A 24,917-nucleotide genomic window follows, 5' to 3' on the forward strand; every position below is an offset into this window, starting at 1 on the left:
ACATCCTAGATCCCTGAACCAGCCTCTCTTCTCTAGAGTTCAGGACCCTGTCTCTGAACCCCTATCACAAACCCTGAAACACACCCACTTTCTTCCTTTCTGGGGTCCCAGACCTGATCTTTGTCATCCCTCCTATTGACTCCAGTCATGCCCATCTCTGCTTTTGCAGAGCCCAGTGTCATGGTGAATTTGAGAGGACATTAAGATTATAACCTGGCTGTTTTCACTCAGGAGAAGCCTCAAATGCCTTCTCTAAGAACAGCCCACAATCTCCTCTCTTCCCCCACTCCCAGGTTTGGTTCAGGAACCGGCGATTCAAATTGAAGAAGCAGCAGCAGCAGCAGCAGCAGCAGCAGCAGCAGCAGCAGCAGCAGCAGCAATCAGCAAAGCAACGAAACCAGATCCCTTCATCCAAGAAGAATGTGCCCACCTCCCCCAGAACGTCCCTCAATCCTTATGCTTTTTCTCCTGTGGTTTCAGATTTCTACAGCTCCCTTCCACCTCAGCCCTTAGACCCTTCCAATAGGGCATGGAACTCTACCTTCACTGAGAGTTCCACAAGTGACTTCCAAATGCAAGATACTCAGTGGGAGAGGCTGGTGGCCTCAGTACCTGCTTTGTACTCTGATGCCTATGACATATTCCAAATCATAGAACTGTACAATCTTCCTGATGAGAATGAGATATCCAGCCCTTCTTTCCACTGTCTGTATCAGTATCTCTCACCCACAAAGTACCAGGTAGGAGGACAGGGTTCCTCTCTCAGCACCTTTGCTGGTCCAGCTGTAGGCCTATCTCCCGCACAAACCTGGCCCAGTATGACAAGCCAAGGCTGTCAAGCCTACAGTCTAACAGATAGCCTGGAATTTCAGAAAACCTCCAATATGGTAGACTTGGGACTAGAGTACTAATAAATATGGACCATTTAGAAAGGAGGTCTTCCTGCCTCTTGTACATGACTTTTTTTTCCTTTGTCTCATTTTAACCCAAACATCTGGGTCTGTGCCTCTGATTTCCATGGGAATGTTGCAAAAAGAGTTTTCCAAGTAGAGCTGGGCACTACGTAATCAGCCCCACAATTCTCCCTGAGAAGCCTGCCTAGTCCCTTACACGGCTAGTGAGATGCCAAAATTCCCTTCCCAAAACTATCCTGGAGTTTCTAAAAGTAGGACAGTGGTTTTGGGGGTTTCCCACTTCATTTTTATGAAAGTAGGTCTCACTCTGTCACCCAGGCTGGAATATAGTGGTACAATCACAGCTCATCAAAGCCTTGACCTCCTGGACTCAGGTGATTCTCCCACCTCAGCCTCCTGAGTAGCTAGGACTACAGGTGCCCACCGCCACACCTGGCTAATTTTTGTTTTTGAGACAGAGTTTCACACTGTCACCCAGGGTGGAGTACAGTGGCGGGATATCGGCTCACTGCAACCTCCACCTCCCGGGATTCAAGTGATTCTCCTGCCTCAGCCTCCTAAGTAGCTGGGATTACAGGCATGTGCCACCATGCCTGGCTAAATTTCATATTTTTAGTAGAGATGGGGTTTCACCATGTTGCCCAGGCTGGTCTCGAACTCCTGACCTCCAGTGATCTGCCTGCCTTGACCTCTCAAAGTGCTGGGATTACAACACTTTGAGCCACTGAGCCTGGCCAATTTTTGCATTTTTTGTAGAGACAAGGTTTTGCCACGTTGCCCAGGCTGGTCTCGACTTCCTGGACTTAACGCCGTCCACCTGCCTCAGCCTCCCAAACTGCTAGGAATACAGGAGTGCACCATTGCACCCAGTTGGGTTATCCAGTTTAAAAACACTTTTTTTTTTTTCAAGGAAACCAAAGAAAACATCATCCACTTTCTGTCTGTATCGTTCCGATTTTAGTATATGTGTTGCGGAAGTGAGCACACTATCATCCACTTTTAATGAGAAGAAGTCATAAACTTACATTTTGTTTCCAATTTTTAGGGTTTTTGTTGTTGCTGTTGTTTTTTGAGACAGCAGTCTGTCACCGAGGCTGGAGTGCAGTGGCACCATCTTGGCTCACTGCAGCCTCTGCCTCCTGGACTCAAACAATCCTCCCACCTCAGCCTTCTGAGTAGCTGAGACTACAGACACACATCACCATGCCTGACTAATTTTTGTATTTTTAGCAGAGACGGGGTCTCGCCATGTTGCCCAGGCTGAGTTTGGGTTTTTTTTTTTTAAGGGGACTTTCAGTCCTAATTTGAGGGGAAATTACTATTACCACTAGTTTTAATATATAGTACAATGAAAAAAAAAATATATATATATATAGTACAATGGTCCAGACATAATAAAAGGTGTAAAAACTGGCACTGGAAGAAATAAAAACAGAGTTTTGAAGGTGAGATGATAAACTTGCAAATCTAACAAAATAAAAATAGTCAAACTTTTAGAATGGGCCGGGCTCGGTGGCTCATGTCTGTAATCCCAGTACTTTGGGAGGCCGATGCAGGTGGATCACCTGAGGTCAGGATATCGAGACCAGCCTGGCCAACATGGTAAAACCCCATCTCTACTAAAAATACAAAACTTAGCTGGGCGCGGTGGTGGGCGCCTATAATCCCAGCTACTGGGGAGGCTGAGGCAGGAGAATCACTTGAACCTGGGAGGCAGAGGTTGCAGTGAGCCGAGATCGCGTCATCACACTCTAGCCTGGGGGACAAAAGTAAGACTTCGTCTCAAAAAAAAAAAGCCAGGTGTGGTCACTCACGCCTGTAATCCTAGCACTTTGGGAGGCCAAGGCAGGTGGATCACGAGGTCAGGAGTTCGAGACCATCCTGGCCAACATGGTGAAACCCTGTCTCTACTAAAAACAACAAAAAAAATAGCTGGGCGTGGTTCAGGCGCCTATAATCCCAGCTACTCGGGAGGCTGAGGCAAGAGAATCGCTTGAACCCGGGAGGCAGAGGTTGCATTGAGCCAAGATCGCACCATTGCACTCCATCCTGGGCAACAAAGTGAGACTCAGTCTCAAAAAAAAAAAACCAAAACTTTTAGAATGACATTTTAGCACATTTTCCAGCCACATGATTAACCTACGAAATTAGTATCATTTCTGAACACTAGCAATAAAGAAACATAAGGGCCAGCCGTGGTGGTTCACACCTCTAATCCCAGCACTTTGGGAGGCCAAGGCGGGCGGATCACAAGGTCAGGAGATCGAGACCAGCCTGACCAACATATTGAAACCCCATCTCTACTAAAAATAAAAAAAAACTAAAAAAAAAAAAAAATAGCTGGATGTGGTGGCACATGCCTATAATCCCAGCTACTCGGGAGGCTGAGGAAGGGTAATTGCTTGAACCTGGGAGGTAGAGGTTGCAGTTAGCTGAGATTGCACAACTGCACTCCAGCCTGGACAACAGAGCAAGACTCTTATCTCAAAAAAATAAATAAATAAATAAATAAATAAACATAAGATAAGTACCGCTCAATGAAAAATGTACAAGTACCTAGGAATTCATGAAGAAAATACCTCTGTGGAGAAAACTTCAGAACTTAAAAAAGAACACAGAAAATGTTTTGAATACACCAGGCATGGTGGCTTATGCCTGTAATGCTAGCACTTTTGGAGGCCAAGGTGGGCAGATCACGAGATCAAGAGATCGAAACCAACCTGGCCAACATGGTGAAATCCTGCCTCTACTATAAATACAAAAAAAAAAAAAAAAAAATTAGCTGGGTGTGGTGGCACACATCTGTAGTCCCAGCTACTTGGGAGACTGAGGCAGGAGAATCACAAGGATTGAAATTATGCAGTGTGTTCTCCAAACATGATGGAATGAATTTAGAAATCAATAATGGAAGAAAATTTGGGAAATTCACAAATATGTGGATATTAAACAACACATTCCTAAATAACCAATGGTTAAAGAGGAAATCACAGTCTGAGCAACATGGCAAAACCTTATCTCTACAAAAAATACAAAATTAGCTGGGCATGGTGGCCAGAGCCCATGGTCCTAGCTACTCCGGAGGCTGAGGTAAGAGGACCCCTTGAGCCACAGAGGTCGAGGCTGCAGTGAGCCGTGACTGTGCCACTGCACTCCAGCTTGAGCAACACAGTGATACTGTCAATAGATAAATAAATAGAAGAAATCATAAGTAAAATTGGAAAACACTTGTAACTGAAAAAAACAAAAGCACAACAAACCAAAACATGGGATAAAGCTAAATCAATGCTTAGAAGGAAATTTATAGCTTCAAATGCTTACATCTTTTTTTTTTTTTTACAAAAAAGGTCTCAGATCAATAGTTTTACGCAGGAAGGAAGTGGCATAGTTTTATTAATATATGTCAAATTAAACTTTAAGGCAAAACTTTCTTATTGACATGGAGTCTTGTTCTGTCACCCAGACTGTGCAATCTCAGCTCACTGCAACCTCCAACTCCCGGGTTCAAACAATTCTCCTGCCTTAGCCTCCCAAGTAGCTGGGACTACAGGTGTACGCCACCACACGTGACTAATTTTTGTATTTTTAGTAGAGACGGGGTTTTGCCATGTTGCCCAGGCTGGCCTCAAACACCTGAGCTCAAGTTACCCTTCTGCCTCAGCCTCCCAAAGGGCTGAGATTACAGGTGTGAGCCACCTCACCTGGCCAAAAGAGTTTTTTTTAGAAATAAAGTATATTAGACAACAACAAAAGGAACAATTAACCTGAAATATATAATAACTCTGAACTTGTATATACTTAAAAACATTACCCAAAATATATGAGACAAATTTTAACAAAAATTAAAATTCTTAAGAAAACTTCACCAATACATAGTTAAAGTGTGGTATATTCATACAACACTCTCAATAATTGATAATAACAGTCCAAAGAAAGCAGAAAGAAGGAAAGTCTAGAGCAGAAATAAATAAAATGGAGAATAGAAAAGCAATACAGAAAAAATTTATGAAATCAAAAGCTGGTTCTTTGAAAAGATCAACAAAATGGCAAACGTTTAGCTAGATTGACCACCCCCTCAAAAGACTCAAATTATTAGAATCAGAAACAAAAAGGCAAGATTTTATCACCAAACTTATAGAAATAAAAATTATTAGAAAGAAATACTATGAACAATTGAATGCCAACAAATTAGATAAATGAAATGGACAAATTCCTAGGAAGACACAGAATACCAAATCTGACTCCAGAAGAAATAGATGTTGAGAATAGAGCTTGCTATGGTATGAATGTGTCCCCCACAGCTCATGTGTTGGAAACTTAATCCCCAAAGCAGCAGCGTTGAGAGGTGGAACCTTTAAGGGTGACTAGGCAGAGCCCCCATGAATGGATTAATGCCATTATTGTGGGAGTGGGTTAGTTATCTCAGAAGTGGGTTCCCGATAAAAAGGATGGGTTCAGTGCTCTTCCCCAAAATCTTTGTCCCCACCCCCACCTCTCTCTCTTTTCTGTCTCTCTCTCTCTCTGTCTCTCTTCCCTCCTCCTCTCCCTTCCTTCTGCCATAGGAGGATGAAACATGAAGGGTCTGGCCAGATGTGGCCCCTCGGTCTTCCATCTGAGACTGGAAGACTTCCCACCTTCAGCACTGTACGAAATAAATCTGTCTTCTTCGTCAATTACCCAGTCTCAGGTATTCTGTTATAACAACACAAAAGCGGACTAAGACAGAGTTATAACAAGCACGGAGATTGAGTTAACAATTGAAAACTTCCCACAAAGAAAAGCCGAGTTCCAGATGGCTTCACTGCTAAATTCTACCAATATGTTTAAAGAAGAATTGACACCAATCCTTCACAAACTTTTCCAAAAAACAAAAGAGGAGGGAACTCATTTTATGAGATCGATATTGTCCAGATACCAAAGCTGAACAAAGACGCCATAAGGGAAGTATGGACTATAGTGAGTATCCCCTATCGGAAATGCTTGGAACCAGAAGTGTTTCGGATTTGGAGTTTTTTGCATTTGGAATATTTGCACATACATAATGAGATATCTTGGGGATGGGACACCAGCCTACACACAACTCATTTATGTTTCATATACACCTTATATACATAGCCTGAAGGTAATTGTACAATATTTTAAGTAACTGTGTGCATGAAACAAAGTTTTGACTGCGTTTTGACTATGACCCATCGCATGAGGCCAAGTGTGGAATTTTCCTCTTGTGGTGTCACATCAGTGCTCAGTTTTGGATTTTAAAGCATTTTGGAACTCAGATTTTCAGATTGGGGATACTCAACTTGTAATATCTCTTCTGAATATAGATGCAGAATTCCTCACTAAGGTCCTTTTGTAGTTCATCAGTGTGATGACTGGGCATTCACGCGAATGTGTGAGAGTGCCACCCTCGAGCCTTGTTTCAATGTTGGCACATTATGCATCTGACTTGAAAAAACAAATTCTCAATAAAATACTAACAAACTAAATTTAGCAACATGTAAAAAGGATAGATACCATGACCAAATAGGGTTTATTCAGGAATGGAAGATTGATTCAACATAAAAAAATTCATCAATGTAATACACAATATTAATAGAACGAAGGACAAAACCCACATGATCAAATTGCTGGGCACAGAAAAAGCATTTGATGAAGATCCACACTCTTTCTTGAATCACTCAACAAACTAGAACAATCAAACTCCTCACCTTCAACTTGATAAAGGTCATCTACAAAGATCCACAGGCAACATCGCACTTATTGGTGCGAGACTGAATGCTTGTCCCCTAAGATCAGGAACAAGTGAGGTGTGGCCACTCTCACCACTCTTGTTAAACACAGTGCTGGAAGTTCTAGGCAGGGTAAAACGGCAAGAAAAGGAAGTAACAGGCATCCAAATTGCAAAGAAAGAAGTTAAAATATTTCTCTTAACAGATGGCATGATCTTGAAAATCCTTAGGAATCCACAAGAAAACTATTAGAACTAATAAACCAGTTCAGCAAAGTTTCAAGATTCAAGATCAGTGTAGAAATTTTTTACAATTTTTAAACTGCTATTTGCTCATTCCAAATAAGTTTACCTCCATGGACATATATGTATGGAAGAATCCAGGGGAAAGGTTAATTCGATGGCTGTTAATCACAGCCAAATTTAGCACATCTGCTCTTAGTCAAAATACATTCAAATACATTCAAATAACAGCTGGCATTGTTGAGCACTTGCTATGTGGTATATATCATTCATGTGCCTTATGTGTACTGACAGTTACATGTGGTCAAACCAAGTATCATCGCCATTCCACAATGGAGAAAACTGAAATAGAAAATGGTTAAGTAAATTGGCCAAAATCACACACCTAATCCCAGAACTTTGGGAGGCTGAGGCGGGAGGATCATGAGGTCAGGAGTTCAAGACTGGCCTGACCAACATGGTGAAACCCGGTCTCTACTAAAAATACAAAAATTAGCCAGGCATGGTGGCGTGTGCCTGTAATCCCAGATATTCAGGAGGCTGAGGCAGGAGAATCACTTGAACCCGGGAGGTGGAGGTTGCAGTGAGCCGAGATCGTGCCACTGCACTCTAGCCTGAGTGACAGAGCGAGACTCCATCTCAAAAAAAAGAAAAAAGAAAAAAAAAAAAAACACCAAAGCCAGGATTCTATTTGCTTTTTTCTTCACAAGATCCTGAATGAGTTTATCTGAAGATGATAAGATAAAGAACACTAGACTGAGAGTTAAACAAGCTCTCTGGGGCTTTCCTCTGGCTCTTGCACTTACAAGATGTGTGACCTTGGATGAGCAGTTTCCCTTTTCTGAATCTCTGTCTCCTCATCTGTAAAAAGAGAGAGTTGGACTAAATGACAGCTAAAGCCTCCTACAACCTCTAATTCTCTCCCACTGGATTTACTCTACACCTGGTTTCTGAATTACAAACTCTCCCTTTTCCAGCCACCTAGGAAAGACGAGGACCAGGGGAGGACACACACTTACTTGTCATGACAAGAGATAGGAGAAACTGAAGCAGGATAGCATGTCACTTACACAAGTTGCTGCTTCAGCCAGTGGTGGGTTTAGGTGAGGAGCATGGTTATAATTAGAGCCGCAGCCAGTCCTGAATTCTCTGCCAGCCTCCTCCAGCACAGCTGGGCCGGCCGATTGCACATGTAGGAATCTGAGAGGCTGCTCTTGAAAATGATCCTTCTTAAAAGGATTTTCTGTCTTCCTCTAGGGAAGGAAAACCTATTGATATAAAACTTCACTTCCCATTTAGTTTCCCCTGCTAAATGCCACTCCAGGAGAGACTGAGTGTTGATAAATACAGGGGAAGGAAAAAGTCGTAAGCTGAGCCTGGTCACATTGCCCCTTGTGATATCGTTTTATTTTTAACTCGCAACACTTGGACTACTTCTGTTGAAGTTTTCACTCCTTTCCCTGCCTTCCCAACAGAACTGTGTCCTCTACTGCAGCTGACGCAACCCGGCCACCTCCCAGCAATCCGCTTAGTTGCAATCAAGGGTTCAGGTGCAAGCAGATGCTGACTCAGCCCGTTCCATTAAGGTAAGCATTCAAACAGGAGCAGGTGCACCACGAGGAGGATATTCAGAGGTGAATATGCAGATGAAGCTGAGCCGCATATCACTTTTGTGTCCTGTGGAAGAGGATTGTTAAGCAAATTAGTTATGTAAAGATGTGGGGGAAAGGCAGGCACTGAGAATGAGATCCAGCCCTGTGTAAATTTCTGTTTCCAATTCAAGAGCAGGTAGAGTACTTGCTTTCTGACAGCTTAGGTTCTTTCTTCTATAATCAACCAGAGTAGTTATGATATCTGTAAAGTTACAACATGGTGATGGGTGGGGGGATCTGGGGGAGTGGAGGAGGTGGTGAGGAAAGAAGTGGAAGGCCTAGAACCCAGGATTTCTATTTCCTTTTCTTTCTTTTTTGAGACAGTCTTGCTCTGTTGCCCAGGCTGGAGTGCAGTGGCACCATCTTGGCTCACTGCAGCCGCTACCTCCCAGGTTCAAGTGATTCTCCTGCCTCAACCTTCCGAGTAGCTGAGACTATAGGCACACACCACATCTGGCCAATTTTTGTATTTTTTTAGTAGAGACGGGGTTTCACCTTGACGGTCAGGCTGGTCTTGAACTCCCGGCCTCAAGTGATCTGCCCCCCTCAGTCTCCAAAATTGCTGGGATTACAGGTGTGAGCCACTGTGCCTGGCCCAGAATTTCTATTATTTGTTTATTTAATTCATTGTAATTATTTTTTTTTTGAGACAGAGTCTCCCTCTGCCGCCCAGGCTGGAGCACAGTGGCGCAGTCTCAGCTCACTGCAACCTCCACCTTCTAGGTTCAAGAGATCCTCTGCTTCAGCCTCCTGAGTAGCTGGGACTACAGGCCTGTGCCACCACGCTTGGCTAATTTTTGTATTTTTAGTAGAGACGGAGTTTCACTTATTTCTACAGGTTTTAGCCTGTTGGCCAGGCTGGTCTCGAACTCTTGGCCTCAAGTGATCCACCCCCTTTGGCCTCCCATAGTGCTGAGAATACAAGCAAGAGCAGCTGCGCTTGGTCAGAATTTCTCTTTTCTGAAGTCTAAATGTTGTGATCTTTTCTCCAGTCAATACTTGCTGTGTTTAATTGCAAGTCATTCTCACGTAGCTTAAAATTTCATCTGCTGTGTCATACTACCAGTTAACAAGCACAACTGTATTTTCTGTATGTACTATTGAAACTCTGCAGAGTTTAAAACCTTTTATTCTCCAACAATATTCTCTAAGTGTGGCCCTCTTCTCCCCAGCTCTCTTGAGTCCAAAGTGCATCCATGAAATATAAGTGAGATATTTTTCAAGTTGAGAAACTTATACAGGCTTATGCACCAAAACCAAAGATTGTTATAAGCTTGAACTATTTTGCATATTCAGAGGGATAAAAGTAAAATAACTAATGATGCTTGAGGTATCAAAAGTTATACGTATAGACAGCTTCTCGCTTCTAGAATAACTGTATAGTGTTGCATGCACTAAAAATTGGCAAGGTAAGGGAACAGTGTTTATTTTCTCGTTTTTCACTGGTTCAAAGTTCAGCTAAGGACATCCTGGGAAGTGGCCTATGCAGGAAAAGGGATTCTGTACACTCTGACCTTTGATGTGTACAGGCTAAAGCCACCAATGCCAAGTAAAAGGAGACCAAAAGTAACTACTCAGATACCTTAACTCCTGGTTCCTTCCTGTCTGTCTCTGTAACCTCCATATGTACCCCAAGTCTCTGTTATAGGTGTCTGGGTTATAATTATGTCTGTTTCCTGGGCACAAGCAAATTCACTGTATATAATCACCTAACTTCATTTAATTTTTCCAGGGCTTCCACAGCAGCAAGGTCTCCAAGGTGTATGCTGGGGCGCGGTCCTGGTGAAACTAGGGTGTGTTGGCTTACAAGTAATCAAGCAGACAGGTTGAGTCCCAGATACCTCTAGACAATCCAGTTACTTTAGCACTTTCTTGGCCAATACAATGGTAATTTAATAGAATAGTACTGATACATAAACACCAGATATGAGAATTAACTAGCTAATTCAATAACTAATAAGTATAAAGGTAGAGAGATTTCTAGTATAGCTGGAGAAATCAGATTGCGAAGTGGAATGGATCTGGAAAAGGGTGGCTATGTTTTAGGATAAAGTGAAGGTACTGAAATCGCAGCGTCGAAGCCAAGGATTATGGAACCTAATGTGGGAATTATCCTCAGCAAATTGATTGTGATAAAATCTCAAGAAGGCAAAGAGATTACTTTAATAATTAACTTCACAAATTTTCTTTCCCTACAATTAAATATTTCCATAGCAGAGAAACAGGTCAACAATGCATAATTAAAGTAATTAATTGGCTGGTTAATAGGTTAAGAGTTAAAAATATCTTTGACCTTTAAATTTTAACCTCATCACTTTCCCTGAAGTTAAAGCTCAGAAATAAATCATTATTGCCAGGGCCAGCCACATGAGGAGGCAGAATGGTTTAGTCACTGACATCATGTGAGGGGTGCTGAGAGGGCCCCTTGCCTAAAAATATCTCCCTGACATCAACCCTGTTTGCCTACTAACTTTAAAATTATAGAAAAGAATGTTAAAACTATTATCTGCTAATCCCATTCTCTTTTGCTTGAGTCAGTGATTTAAATACACCTGCTATATGTGTTAGCATGACTTTGTTGGCCAGCAACACTTGGTCACCACCTCCTCCTTCTTCCAGGCTTCGTCCTACTCTGCCCTTGGTAGGACTGCCAACATGCCTTGGCTGTCACCACTCAGGTAGCTTTGTGTGGTGCTGTGATATCTACAGACTCTCAATAAAACTTCAAAGCACAATAGAAAAAAGGCACTTGACTAGAACCAGACAATCTGGGAGCATAGACAAGACATTTCACTTCTCAGACCCTCAGTTTCTCTTCTAGGAAACAAGGAGGTTAAAACAGACCCTTTCCTTTCAAAATGAGGTCCTTAGAACATCAGCTTCATCTGGAGTTTGTTGCAAGGGAAGAGTCTCAGGCCTCACCCGGGTCCCACTGGATCAGAATCTGCATTTTAAAAAGGTTGCCTGGGTGATTCCTTTGCATGTTGAAGTTTGAGAAGCTATGGAATAGCAGATTTCTTATTATCTGCCTGATCCAGAGTTCGGATTCTATGACTGCCAAGTGTTAAAAAGAAAAAGTACTTTAATCCCCTGCAAACAATCTGGCAGTGCTCAGAGTATCTATTATAAATCCAGCCCACTGAGGTCTTTTCTTCAATGAGGCCTACATTAACCTAAGTTGAAATGATTTCCTTTTCACCTTAAAAAAAAAAGCAGCCCCAATTAGCATACATCTGACATCACTCTGCTTTCTTCCTAAATTTGTTCCAAATTACTGTCACAGCTTTTAAAATGCTGCCTTTTTAATGGTTCAGTTTAATTCAATTCAATCCTATTCAATGTTCTTTGACTGAGTGCTGGGGGCAGTGTTGGCTCTACTCACCCTTCAGTCCCTAGAAGCCCAATTGGTGGGTCCTAAAAAGGTATTATCACCCTCTGTTGATATTCCGGTCAGACCTCCTTCCACTGCCTGCACACACCTCGCTGGCGACAACACTTGTGCCCATCATTGGAACCTCTCTCACCATTCTCACCATCACAGCAACTTTGCCAGGTTCTGCCAACTGCCACAGTCAATCACAAGAGAGAAGGCAAGTCTCAAGGACCTCGATTTCCTTTTTTCTTAATGAGCAGAATAACTCAGATGAGCAATAAAAATTACAAATTTTGGCCTAGGAAACAAAGATGCCTTCAAGTTGTCTTTACGGCATCTACAAAGTTTCAGTCCTAAAGCTGTACTATTCGAATTCCTAAGTGCTTAAGGAATGGCTCATGGTGATTAAAGGGGGCCGAAAGTGGGGGGAAGTGTGGAGGTTTACATTCTTAAAAGAGTGGGGAAATAATTTTTTAAAAATAGAATTTTAATATCATCAAACTGACAGTGGAATATAAGATACATTGGAGTGAGGGGGACTGAAAATGGAAAGGCCAGACATGGGCTACAGGAGGACAGTGAGAACACATGAAGGCCTGGAGGAGGGAGTTGACTGTGAGAATGACCTTCCTCATAGAGTGACTCATCTATTACACACTCCTTATTTCATCTCATTTGATGCTCGTGCAACCCTATGAGTTATTATAGGCCCTATTTTTTTTTTTTTTTTTTAAAGACAGAATTTTACTCTGTTGCCCAGGCTGGAGTGCAGTGGCATGATCTTGGCTCACTGCAACCTCTGCCTCCCAGGTTGAAGTGATGCTTGTGCCTCAGCCTTCTGAGCAGCTGGGATTACAGGTGCCTGACACCACACCCGGCTACTTTTTTGTAGTTTTAGTAGAGATGGGGTTTCTCCATGTTGGCTAGGCTGGTGTCGAACTCCTGACCTCAAGTGATCCACCTACCTCAGCCTCCCAAAGGGCTGGGATTACAGGTGTGAGCCACCGAGCCCTGCCTATAAGCCCTATTTTTGAATTAATAAATTAGCTTTAGGGAGATTAACTTGTCAAAAATCACTCAGCTTATTCATGGGAGTGCTCATTGATTTACTTTATATTGGGGGTGTCAGGTAAGGATTCTCTGTGGAGGTAACATGTAAGCAGAAAACTAAGTGGCAAGAAGGAGTCCACAGTGCAAATACAGAACGAGAGGAGAATTCTCCTGGTAGAAAGAGCAGGTACACAGGCCCTGTGCTGGAATAAGTGACAAGACCAGAGCAAAGTGCATAAGGGCGGGAGGTCAGGTAAAAGAGCAAGCAGGGGAGAGCTCATGCATGGCCTCATGGGCCAAGAGAAGGATTTCAGAATTTATTTCCTTGTGAAGGGAATCCACTGGAAATTTTAAGTGGGGGAGTAATAACCTAGTTTTGTAAATTGTTAAAAATTACACTTCCTGCTTTTAAATATGGCCAATCCATTCTCCCTAAAATAGAAGCTTTAAAATTCCCCTGTCTTAGCAGTGAACATAATATGATTTAGATTTAAATATTCCAAAGATTCACACAGAACTAGATTTTACTAGATGTGCTAGATGTAGTTTAAATGGAATATGAGTTGGTGGAAGGACCTGGTGTGTGAAATGAGACATGGTGAAAATGGAAGGAGTAAGACTGATCATAAACCCATTGCACTACACCGGGTGAGCAAGGATGATGCCTGGCATTGGGCAGTGGTGGAGATGGAAAGAAGTGGGTAGAATTTGCCCACTCCTTTTCCAGATCTTTCATCAAGGTCTTCCCACCTAACTGGCAATCCTTCCACCTTGGTCTCCCACAGTGCTGGGATTACAGGCACGAGCCACTAAACTGGGCCCAATTTACTCCTTTCTGCGTGGTCCACACAGCACCACAATCTACATCAAATCGAGTTGCTGCCCCCTTGCCAGGTGCTAAATGCTTCCCTATTTCTTTAAAAAAACAAGCTATGCCTAAGGCTCACACACCTGGTCCTTCCACCAGCCTATGTTTCTTTCTTTCTTTTTTTTTTTTTTTTTGAGACGGAGTCTCGCTTTGTCACCCAGGCTAGAGTGCAGTGGCCGGATCTCAGCTCACTGCAAGCTCCGCCTCCCAGGTTCACGCCATTCTCCTGCCTCAGCCTCCCACGTAGCTGGGACTACAGGCGCCCGCCACCTCGCCTGGCTAGTTTTTTGTATGTTTTAGTAGAGACGGCGTTTCACCGTGTTAGCCAGGATGGTCTCGATCTCCTGACCTCGTGATCCGCCCGTCTCGGCCTCCCAAAGTGCTGGGATTACAGGCTTGAGCCACCGCGCCCGGCCCCTATGTTTCATTTAAACTACATCCAGCACATTCCATGTAGATCTTCGGACTACTTAAGTCTAACCTATATTAGTTTGACTGCTATCTCCTACAGGGGAACTTTAACACTCATATTTTGGAGAAAATGTGTAGACCATATATTTAACTTCTGTTCATTTTTAAGAGGATAGAACATACTGCTTTTTCAGACAAGAAGCAAGAATTTAAATGTGAACACAGGGGCCAGGCGCTGTGGCTAATGCCTGTAATCCTAGCACTTTGGGAGGCCGAGGTGGGTGGATCACCTGAGGCCAGGAGTTCGAGACCAGCCTGGTCAACATGGCAAAACCCGTGTCTCTACTAAAAATACAAAAATTAGCTGGTTGTGGTGGCGCACACCTGTAATCCCAGCTACTCAGTAGGCTGAGGAAGGAGAGTCGCTTGAACCCAGGAGGTGGAGGTTGCAGTAAGCCGAGATCGTGCCACTGCACTCCAGCCTGGGTAACAGGAGCGAGATTCTGATTCTAAAAAAAAAGAAAAAAAAAAAAAAAGTGAACACAAGGCATAGAAATTAAAAGGGAAATGGCACCTGGATAGCCATACTCTGTCTCAGGCATAGATTTTTGTCAACCTTTTCACAGTGAAGAGTTTCTATAATCTGAGTGCTTTGATCTAGTAGATATTTCATTTTAAATATCAGAAACCATATTGTAGTGCATACACACACACACACACATATATATGTGTGTGTGTATATATATATATTTTTTTGTTGAGACGAAGTCTCACTCTGGTGCCCAGGCTGGAGTGCAGTCGCATGATCACAGCTCACTGCAGCCTCAATCTCCCAGGCTCAAGCAGTCCTCCCGTGGCAGCCCTCCAAGTAGGTAAGACTACAGGCATGTGTCACACTTGGCCATACTTGGCTGGTTTTTTTTTTTTTTTTTTTTTTTTAGTAGAGACAAGGTCTTGCTATGTTGCCCAGGCTGGTCTCAATCTCCTGAGCTCAAGCAATCTCCCACCTCGGCCTCCCAATGTGCTGGGATTGTAGACATAAGCCACAGCACCTGACCTACGTAGTGCATATTTTTTAACCCTACAACCTTCCCTTTCACATTTGTATCCTCTGAAATGCAAAGCCATTGGGCCTGGATGCTCCTCTTGTTTTCTCTGCTCAGAGAGGGCACAGTATGGGATATGATCCAAAGAAGTACCAAAAAAATCACCATAAGGATGGAGGTGCTTCCTAAGGAAGGGCATCTGGCTCCTTTACAACCTGAAAAGATCAATACATGTGGACACTATTCTATGCCCCATCTCTAGCAATGGGCTTGCATTTTCCCCAGACCATGTGGATCAAACACCTGTGTCTCTGTGGGTCTCTGAGGGACAAGTGTGATGTAGCAAAGAGTATAGAGTTTGAAGACAGACAGGCCTAGGCCTCTTTGTGCTTCAGAATCCTTATTCGTAAATTGGAAATGGTAGTACCCACCTCACATGGTTATTGTGAGAATTAAATGAGGTGTTATGTAAAAGCATAGGAAAGGCACTAACATTTCATTTCTCTGCCTCCATAACACCCAAAACTCAGAGAAATCTGTCAATCTAGGAAAGTCAGACAAACCCCATGGAGGATAAGGATCCTGTTACTGTGCACAGGAGCAGAGAAGATTGGGAGAACAGGGCATCTTCTATTGCAAGGCAACCAATGATATATCTAATTTGATCATTTTGGGGCAACACCAGTTGGCTCCTACTTAAGGTGATCAATCAACTGTCCAAGTTTGCCCAGGACTCAGGCATTTTCTGGGACAAGGGACTTTCAGTGGTAAACCAGGAGAGTCCCAAGCAAACCAGGACAAATTGGTCATCCCACTTACCCAGTCATGATTAGACTATCGAGAGTTCCAGATTGACCCTTATCTCAGTGAGAACAATTTCCCCCACATATACAACAAAAGGCTCAGATGTGATTTGTTCACAGATGTGAGGCTATTTCATCTTCCCCCTTCCTTTCACTGGCAAACTTCTCTGGAGTGGTCTCTACTCACCACGCCTTTCTGCTCTGCACACATCCTCTCTCAGTCACTCATCAGGTGTAGCTCCAAAGCCTGGTAGGAGATCTTTAAATAGCAACATGAAAAAAACCAAAAGCATCTTTGTTATCCCTTAAAGGGAAATTTTCAAGTAACTTCAAAGAGCTGGAGAGCAATAAGGCTGTACCATAAATGTTTCCAGCTTCAATAATACGGTTCCCAAGAAAATACTATTCCCAAGAACCATACTCCATAGTGCTGAAGGATAAGAAATGATTGAGCTTAAGAGTTAATCACCAGTATGCCTCCAGCCAGACACATTCCTGCTGCTGGGGCAGAGTTCTCACCGCACACATGGAAGCACACAGAACTAGCCAGCCCTTCTTTTCCTTCCCAGGAACTGAGCTCAACTTAATGACAGAACTGCATGGCAAATATGAAGTTAGACATTCCTGGAGCTGGTAGCTTTTTTCACAGAGCCTTATTCCATTTGTGATTTTTCCCTTCTTTCCCATCTAAAAACCAGCAGGGGACTCTGAATTATCCAGACTTTGTCCTCATTGGTGAATTTATCTTCTGAATAAAAATAGATGGTCACATTCTCTCAGCCAGGACAGGCCCTGCCAACAATGGATTATATGCTTACTAGCTTTTCCTTTCTCTGTCAGCAAACAACACATTTTCAATGGCTAAGGGTCACACTGCACAGCTAAAATGCCACACTTGCTCCGGCAAGAGCTCTTTGGGGACCTCCCATAAGCAGTAGCATTGTCATCATTGTTCTTAACTTGGCAGTATCACTTGAGGCTGTAGCTCACTCTTTCCTTTGCATCTGTGACAGCATAATCCTGACTCTTTTAGCTCTCTGGTCTCTCCTTCTCTGGTTCTACTTCTTCCTAATTTCCCCCAAAGCCACCATACTTGGCTATGTAATTCATGGCTTCAGTTTCTATTCTGCGTTTTTACTTCCCCACATACGGCTTCCTCTCTCACTTGCAAGTGGATACTTCTCAAATCTGCATCTCCACATTCCAGTCCCTCATCTTCCCATCCATGAGATCTATCACCCTCTCAAGCATCTTGTATTAAACTTGCAGGACCCATCTTTCCTCCCCAAATTGTTCCCTCTTTAGATCTCTATTTTTCTCAAAAATTATAGCCAACATTCTTTCTTGCTGGTTTGAAATCTTGGCATCAACTTTGTTTCCTTTTTTGCCATCCCAGCTGGAAATAAAAATGTGATTCTCCCTTTGTAATGTCTTCTGTGTGTGTCATCTTGACTATTTTTACTGTCATCAGTCTCACCCATCCAAGCTTCCATCGCATTCTCCACACAGCAGTATCTAACTCTAGGTCTTCCTACTCCATTTATTCCTCCAGTACTCTTACTTAACACCCCAATTACAGTGTTAAATGGCTCCCTACTGTGTATCAAATAATTCCAGATACTTTAGCCTAATATTTAAAAATGTCCACAGTAAGTCCATAATGGGCTCTTTTTTTCCAAAAGTGACTGGAATATGGCAGGAATCCACCTGCACATTACATTGCATGTTAAGAGATCAGTAGCTGGACTCTTGGACCCAAAAGATGTGTTTCCTGCTGGATCCTATTCTGCTCCAACACAGTCCATTTTTGTCCATTCAGGCTTCTCTAACAAAAGATTCTAGACTGGGCAGCTTACAGACAACAGAAACTATTTGGAGACTGGAAAAGCCAAGATCAAGATGCCAGCAGATTCCGTGTCTGGTAAGGGCCTTCTTGGGTCACAGACTGCCAACTTTTACTCCTGTCCTCATGTGGTGGAAGGCACAAAGGATCTCTCGGGCTTCTTTTACAAGGGCACTAGTTCTATTCATGAGGGTTTTACTCTGATGTCTTAATTGTTGCCAGAAAAGAGTGCCCTGATCCAGACCCCAAGAGCGAATTCTTAGATTCTCACAGGAAAGAATTTGAGGCAAGTCACAGAGCACAGTGAAAGAGCAAGTTTATTGGAAACTACTCTGTTACAGACTAGGACATCCTCAGCAAGAGGAGGAGTGCTCCATCTTTTGTTAGCGTCTGTACTTACAAGAAACTATAAAGAGGTAAGTTAACTTGGAATGTGCAGACGTGCTCCGATGTGCTCACTAAAGGTAGTGGCTGTCAGTGTTATCGATGACCATCAATACTTTAACCTGAACTTGCTCATTAACATTATCTTTAAGTAAAGAGGGCTACACTCTCGGGACATATGGACATTCTGTAGGCTTGGTGAGAGATGTTTTGTCTGGCCATAAATATTCTGTAATTATAAGTGGTGGTCAGCTTGGGATGTGGCTATTTTCAGATCATAAGTATTAACCCTACAGGTGCCTTGTGGGTGCCTCACTATTCACTTAAAGATGACATCACTCTGGTCATGTTTTTTTTTATTATTATTATTATACTTTAAGTTCTAGGGTACATGTCCACAACATGCAGGTTTGTTACATATGTATACATGTGTCATGTTGGTGTGCTGCACCCATCAACTCGTCATGTACATTAGGTATATCTCCTAATGCTATCCCTCCCCACTTCCCCTACCCCACGACAGGCCCTGGTGTGTGGTGTTCCCCACCCTGTGTCCAAGTGTTCTCATTGTTCAATTCACACCTGTAAGTGAGAACACGCGGTGTTTGGTTTTCTGCCCTTGCAATAGTTTGCTGAGAATGATGGTTTCCAGCTTCATCCATGTTCCTACAAAGGACATGAACTCATCCTTTTTTATGGCTGCATAGTACTCCATGGTGTGTATGTGCCACATTTTTGTAAACCAGTCTACCACTGATGGACATTTGGGTTGGTTTCAAGTCTTTGCTATTGTGAATAGTGCCACAATAAATATACATGTGCATGTGTCTTTATAGCAGCATGACTTATAATCCTTTGGGTATATACGCAGTAATGGGATGGCTGGGTCAAATGGTATTTCTAGTTCTAGATCCTTGAGGAATCACCACACTGTCTTCCACAATGGTTGAACTAGTTTACAGTCCCACCAACAGTGTAAAAGTTTTCCTGTTTCTCCACATCCTTTCCAGCACCTGTTGTTTCCTGACTTTTTAATGATCACCACTCTAACAGGTGTGAGATGGTATCTCATTGTGGTTTTGATTTGCATTTCTCTGATGGCCAGTGATGATGAGCATTTTTTCATGTGTCTGTTGGCTGCATAAGTGTCTTCTTTTGAGAAATGTCTGTTCATATCCTTTGCCCACTTTTTGATGGGGTTGTTTGATTTTTTCTTGTAAATTTGTTTTTTTTTTTTTTTTTTTTTTTGAGACGGAGTCTCGCCCTGTTGCCCAGGCTGGAGTGCGGTGACCGGATCTCAGCTCACTGCAAGCTCCACCTCCCGGGTTCCCGCCATTCTCCTGCCTCAGCCTCCCGAGTAGCTGGGACTACAGGCGCCCGCCACCTCGCCCGGCTAGTTTTTGTATTTTTTAGTAGAGACGGGGTTTCACCGTGTAGGCCAGGATGGTCTCGATCTCCTGACCTCGTGATCCGCCCGTCTCGGCCTCCCAAAGTGCTGGGATTACAGGCTTGAGCCACCGCGCCCGGCCTATAAATTTGTTTAAGTTCTTTGTAGATTCTGGATATTAGCCCTTTGTCAGATGGGTAGATTGCAAAAATTTTCTCCCATTCTGTAGGTTGCCTGTTCACTCTGATGGTAGTTTATTGAGATGGAGTCTCGCTCTGTTGCCCAGGCTGGAGTGCAGTGACATGATCTCTGCTCACTGCAACCTCCACCTCCCCAGTTCAAGCAATTCTCCTGCCTCAGCCTCCAGAGGAGCTGGGACTAAAGGTGTGTGCCACCACGCCCAACTAATTTTTTGTATTTTTAGTAGAGATGGGGTTTCACTGTGTTAGCCAGAATGGTCTCGATCTCCTGACCTTGTGATCTGCCCGCCTTGGCCTCCCAAAGTACTGGGATTACAGGTGTGGGCCACCGTGTCCGGCTCTGGTCATGTTTTATTAAGCCAGAGGCCTGATAAGTAGGGGTTCCTCTAACATATTTCCCCCTTCTGTCACAAGTGGACTCTTAATCCTAAGGGACACTGAAGGGTGGGGGTCAGTCTTCTGGAACCTCTTCCTGCTGAGAAAGGTCATTGATATTAACCCTGCCTAACTTTAAGGGACCTGTCATGCTGGGAGGGGTCTTAACCAGAGGTAGCTTGAAGCTGTTGCAGTTGACTGGAGGAGCAATAGGTCTGTAGGTTTGTAGATCACTCATAAGTTGATATCCTGAAACACAGAAAGTTATATATAAACATAGAAAGTCATACAAAAAAAAGTTTCTATAAACATAGAAAGTTATATATAAGAATTATAGTTATAATTATAAATCATGATATATTAGTACCATACGTTGTGAATTAAGGATTAATAATAAGAATAGGACCATGCAAAACATACAAAATGTGCAGCAACAATAAAATCCACAATGTAAAGCTATGCCTATTCCAATTATTATAGCCAGGGTAACAAAAGGAACTTTTTCCACCATGATGGCCCTGACCCAAACCATGATGCTAGTCATTATCTAAAGACAGTGTGCGATTAGAGATGGCTTTAATTTGTTGATTTATATCTGGAGGGTCAAATAAATATTGTCTGAGTTATTTGAGATATATATACAATATTTAGTTCTGATAATAGCACAGGTTCCTCCCTGTGCTGCAGTCAGACTATCTAGTGACATTCTGTTTTGCATGACAGCCTTACGCATATAATACATTTCAGCATTTATAAAAGATGTATCTCACAGGCTGTTACTTAAACCCCATTGGGTATCATTGACAATGGCCTCAACATGCCAGATAGCATCTTCCGATCTAATAGATGGTAGAAAGAGTGAGGCCAAGTGGTTATACCCACGAAAAATGGATCTGGCCCACATGCTGGTTATGTGGAGAAGGTTGGCTGGCTTTTTTTTTTTTTTTTTTTTTTTTTTTTTGACGTGGTCTCACTCTGTTGCCGAGACTGGAATGCGGTGGCATGATCTCAGCTCACTGCAACCTCCACTTCCTGGATTCAAGCAATTCTCCTGCCTCAGCCTCCCAAGTAGCTGGGATTACTGGTGCACACTACCACACCCGGATAATTACAGATGTCTGAAATTCCTGACCTCAAGTGATTCATCCACCTCGGCCTCCCAAAGTGCTGAAAGTGCTCAGATTACAGGCATGAGCCACTAGGCCGGCCCAGCTGGCTTTTTAAAATAGTCTTTGTCCAGTGACCCAGGGTCAAGATAAGCTTCACGTAGCAGATAAGTCCATTTGTTGCAGGACTATGGTATGTTGGCATTGTCTTGCAGGAATCCATCCCATGACACAAGTAGCATTTGTCAAAGCATCAAGGGAGTGATTCCATTGTTCCTAACACAATGGGACTACCTGACTTAGGTGTGCTGCAGAGGTGGTTAGTCATATAAAACCATCCCAAATTTGAAGAAATCATTTTTCAAAACTGGAGTTTTTGAGCTTTTTAGTTCGGATGTTTATCTTTGGGTCTAGAAAGGAGGTACCCAGTGCAAGAAACTTTTCTGTGGTCTCATTTGCTGAGAATGGCTTCCTATGCCCAGAATTGCTAAAAGTGTTATTAACCGGCCATTGGGTTACATTGTTCCAAGTCAGGCCAGATATTTATGCTCCTATCCATTATTTAAGTCCCTCTAAGTATTCTGTAAGTTATCTAAGCATGTCCTGTGTGGGGGATATCCACCAGGGCAAGCCTGAGGTGCTAGAGAAGGGCAATAGCTCACAAATCCAGCAAGAGAGCATTGGCGTAGTCCTGTGCCCATTGTAAGAAAAGATTTGAACCTCCAGCAATAGTGAAAGGAAGGACAGAAGCCCCAAAACAGATACGAATAAAAGAGAAGCTGTGTTCTATAGTTACATCCTGTAAGGGCATAGATATTGCTTACCCACAGCTGGGACAGACTCATACCAGTAAAAGTAAAAGATGACCAGGAGGAGGATCAGGAAAACTAACCTTGCCCCCAAGCTTATCCAGAGCATCACGTTGTAAGAAGAAGCTTCCAAGGATTTCTCCTGAAGAGGAAGTGTAGACCTTCTACTGGCTCACAAGAGTAGACTAGATTAGCAGACTGGGTGTTGGTAGCTTGTGGGGCTTCATAAGAAACAGGTTTAATTCAAGACAAATGTACCTAACTGTGAATCCCTTGCAGTTTAACTGCTATTGGAGTGCTCAGAGCACTTGATATGGTCCTTTCCACATTGGGGAAAGCTGGTCGCTAGAGACCCTTCCATTTAAGTCTTTAGTAAGGTTAAATACCCTAGTTGAACTGAAACAGAATTTTCCTCTCACGTGGGGAGGGAAAGCCTTTTATATCCATATTCACACAGTGCGTTTTGCATTTGTCCTAGATTGATGACATATTTTTGTAATTAATGAATCATTTCATCTATTAGGAGATTTGCAGTTAGGAAAGGGCTTCCTTATGTTAATTCAAAAGGACTTAATTATAAGTTTCCCTTTGGAGCAGCTCAAACCTGCCGTAAAGCTACAGGCAATAGAGATAGTCAGGTCTCTGATGTTTCCTGGCAAAATTTAGCTAGAGTCCTCTTTGGCTTATGATTAACCCTTTCCACTTTTCCAGAGGATTGGGGTCTCCATGCAGAACGAAGATGATATTGGATTCCCAATGCCAAGGATAGATATTGGGTTATGCCTGCCGTGAAAGAGGGGCCATAGTTACTTTGCCGTCTTTCAGATAACCCAAACTGAGGAATTATTTCTTTTAATAAACTTTTAGATAGGTGTGGTGTGGTGGCTCACGCCTGTAATCCCAGCACTTTGAAAGGCCTAGGCAGGCGGATCACCTGAGGTCAAAATTTCAGACTAGCCTGGCCAATATGGTAAAACCCCGTCTCTACTAAAAATACAAAAATTGGCTGGGTGTAGTGATGCATGCCTGTAGTCCCAGTTACTTGGAAGGCTGAGGCAGGAGAGTCGCTTGAACTCAGGAGGTAGAGGTTGCAGTGAGCCGAGATCATGCCACTGCACTCCAGCTTGGGTGACAAGAGTGAAACTCCATCTCAAAAAAAAAAAAAAAATTTAAGGGCCTGATATCCTTTTTTTTTTTTTTTTTTTGAGATGAAGTCTCGCTCTGTCGCCCAGGCTGGAGTGCAGTGGCATGATCTCGGCTCACTGCAAGCTCTACCTCCCGGATTCACGCCATTCTCCTGCCTCAGCCTCCCAAGTAGCTGGGACTACAGGTGCCTGCCACCACGCCCAGCTAATTTTTTGTATTTTTAGTAGAGACGGGGTTTCACTGTGTTAGCCAGGATGGTCTCGATCTCCTGACCTTGTGATCCAGCCATCTCAGCCTCCCAAAGTGCTGGGATTACAGGCATGAGCCACCATGCCAGGCTGAGACCTCTAAAGCTCTTTTGGATCAAGTGGGGTAAAGCCTTAACCTAACCAGTGAAGGTAATAATAAACACCAGTAAATAATTGAATCCCCTACAGAGAGGCATTTAAATAAAGTCTAGTTGCCAGACTTCACCCAGATAGATTCCTCTATGTTGGACAGGTTTAACTAGAGATGGGGGCAATGCCTGGCTGTTTGGGTTATTTTGGGCACAGAGCTTTCAGGCTCAAGTCATCTGTTTTAGTATCTTGAAAAGTTTTCCCATAAATAAATAAGGTATCAACTGAAATAAAGAATCCCTTCCCAAATGAGTGGAATTATGAAAATGCTTAACTATTTTCCACTGATTGACACTTGGCATTAGTAATTTATTACTATTAGCCAGCCAGAGGGGGCCTGGGCCAAATCGTGATCCCTGGCTCATTTTTGTTCTTCTTTGGAGTACACTGGCTCAGCTATATCTGGGGCTGCGGGCACTAGGATGCCCATAAGCGTAACTGGCTCTTTTAGTGCAGTGGCCTTGGCCCCTACATCTGCAAGGGCATTTCCTTTAATAATATCATCAAAATGTGCTCTGCAATGAATTACAGCCATTTCCTTTGGCAGTAAAGCAGCATCTAACAAGCTCAAAATATCTGAGTGATGTTTTCTGGGGGAGTCCTTAGCGGTCAGGTGTCCCCACTCTTTCCAAATGTTGGCATGACCATGAAGCATTAAAAAGGCATACTTGGAATCATCATAAATGTTAATTTTTACATCCTTTTCCAATTGCAGGGCCCTAGTAAGAGCAATTAGCTCAGCTTCCATCTGTAAACCATTCTGCCTCAGGATTGTTAAGGGGCTCATCCCTTAAGTTTGGCCTGCTAGAATAAATTGCTCCATAACCTGTAGGCAGGAATGGTTTACAGCGTCTGTGGACTCTGGCAGACAAGCAGCTGGGTTTACTTGGCGAATTTCAAGAGTTATGTCTGGTGTGTCTAACAGTAAGGTCTGATGCTTTAATAAACATCCTCCCATCATCCACTGGTGCCCTTTAGCCTCTAGGAACCCCTGGACTTGGTGTGCGATCAAAACCTCCAGGTGCTGTCCTAATGTTAGTGTATTAGCTTCATCTACCAGAAGAGCAGTAGCTGCAACAGCCCCAAGGCATCCAGGCCATGCAGAAGCCACATGGTCTAGTTGCTTAGAAAAGTAGGCTACTGGCTGTGGAATATTCCCCAATTTTTGGACAAGAACATCCAAG

The 24,917-nt window shown here is 43.1% G+C and overlaps 2 protein-coding genes and 1 non-coding gene across 7 annotated transcripts in view; all 3 read left to right on the plus strand.

Annotated features, from left to right (window-relative positions):
- Positions 1 to 221: 221 nt before the first annotated feature.
- Positions 222 to 926, plus strand: ARGFX (arginine-fifty homeobox; the record flags this gene model as incomplete). Its single annotated transcript, XM_021934097.2, has 1 exon — positions 222 to 926. A coding segment is annotated over one exon (690 nt), but the record flags the coding sequence as incomplete, so codon positions are not given.
- A 5,329-nt stretch (positions 927 to 6,255) lies between these two features.
- LOC116274041 lies at positions 6,256 to 6,358 on the plus strand. The gene has a single exon (XR_004182520.1). It is a non-coding gene; the product is annotated as a small nucleolar RNA U13 (small nucleolar RNA).
- Positions 6,359 to 8,064: 1,706 nt separating this feature from the next.
- FBXO40 (F-box protein 40) overlaps positions 8,065 to 24,917 on the plus strand; it is a 37,387-nt gene continuing 20,534 nt past the window's right edge. Inside the window, exons 1-3 of one of the 5 annotated variants that reach the window (XM_017955196.3) lie at positions 8,065 to 8,468; positions 17,905 to 18,006; positions 18,151 to 18,344. The gene's annotated coding sequence lies outside the window, so the exon portion shown is untranslated. Of the gene's footprint in view, positions 8,469 to 17,904; positions 18,007 to 18,034; positions 18,345 to 24,917 lie in introns of those variants that run through there. The other 4 variants (XM_017955195.3, XM_009200075.4, XM_003893992.5 and 1 more) reach the window with 4 other exon arrangements.

Source organism: Papio anubis, chromosome 2 (genome assembly GCF_008728515.1).
Source record: "Papio anubis isolate 15944 chromosome 2, Panubis1.0, whole genome shotgun sequence".
Classification (NCBI taxonomy): Eukaryota; Metazoa; Chordata; class Mammalia; order Primates; family Cercopithecidae; genus Papio; species Papio anubis.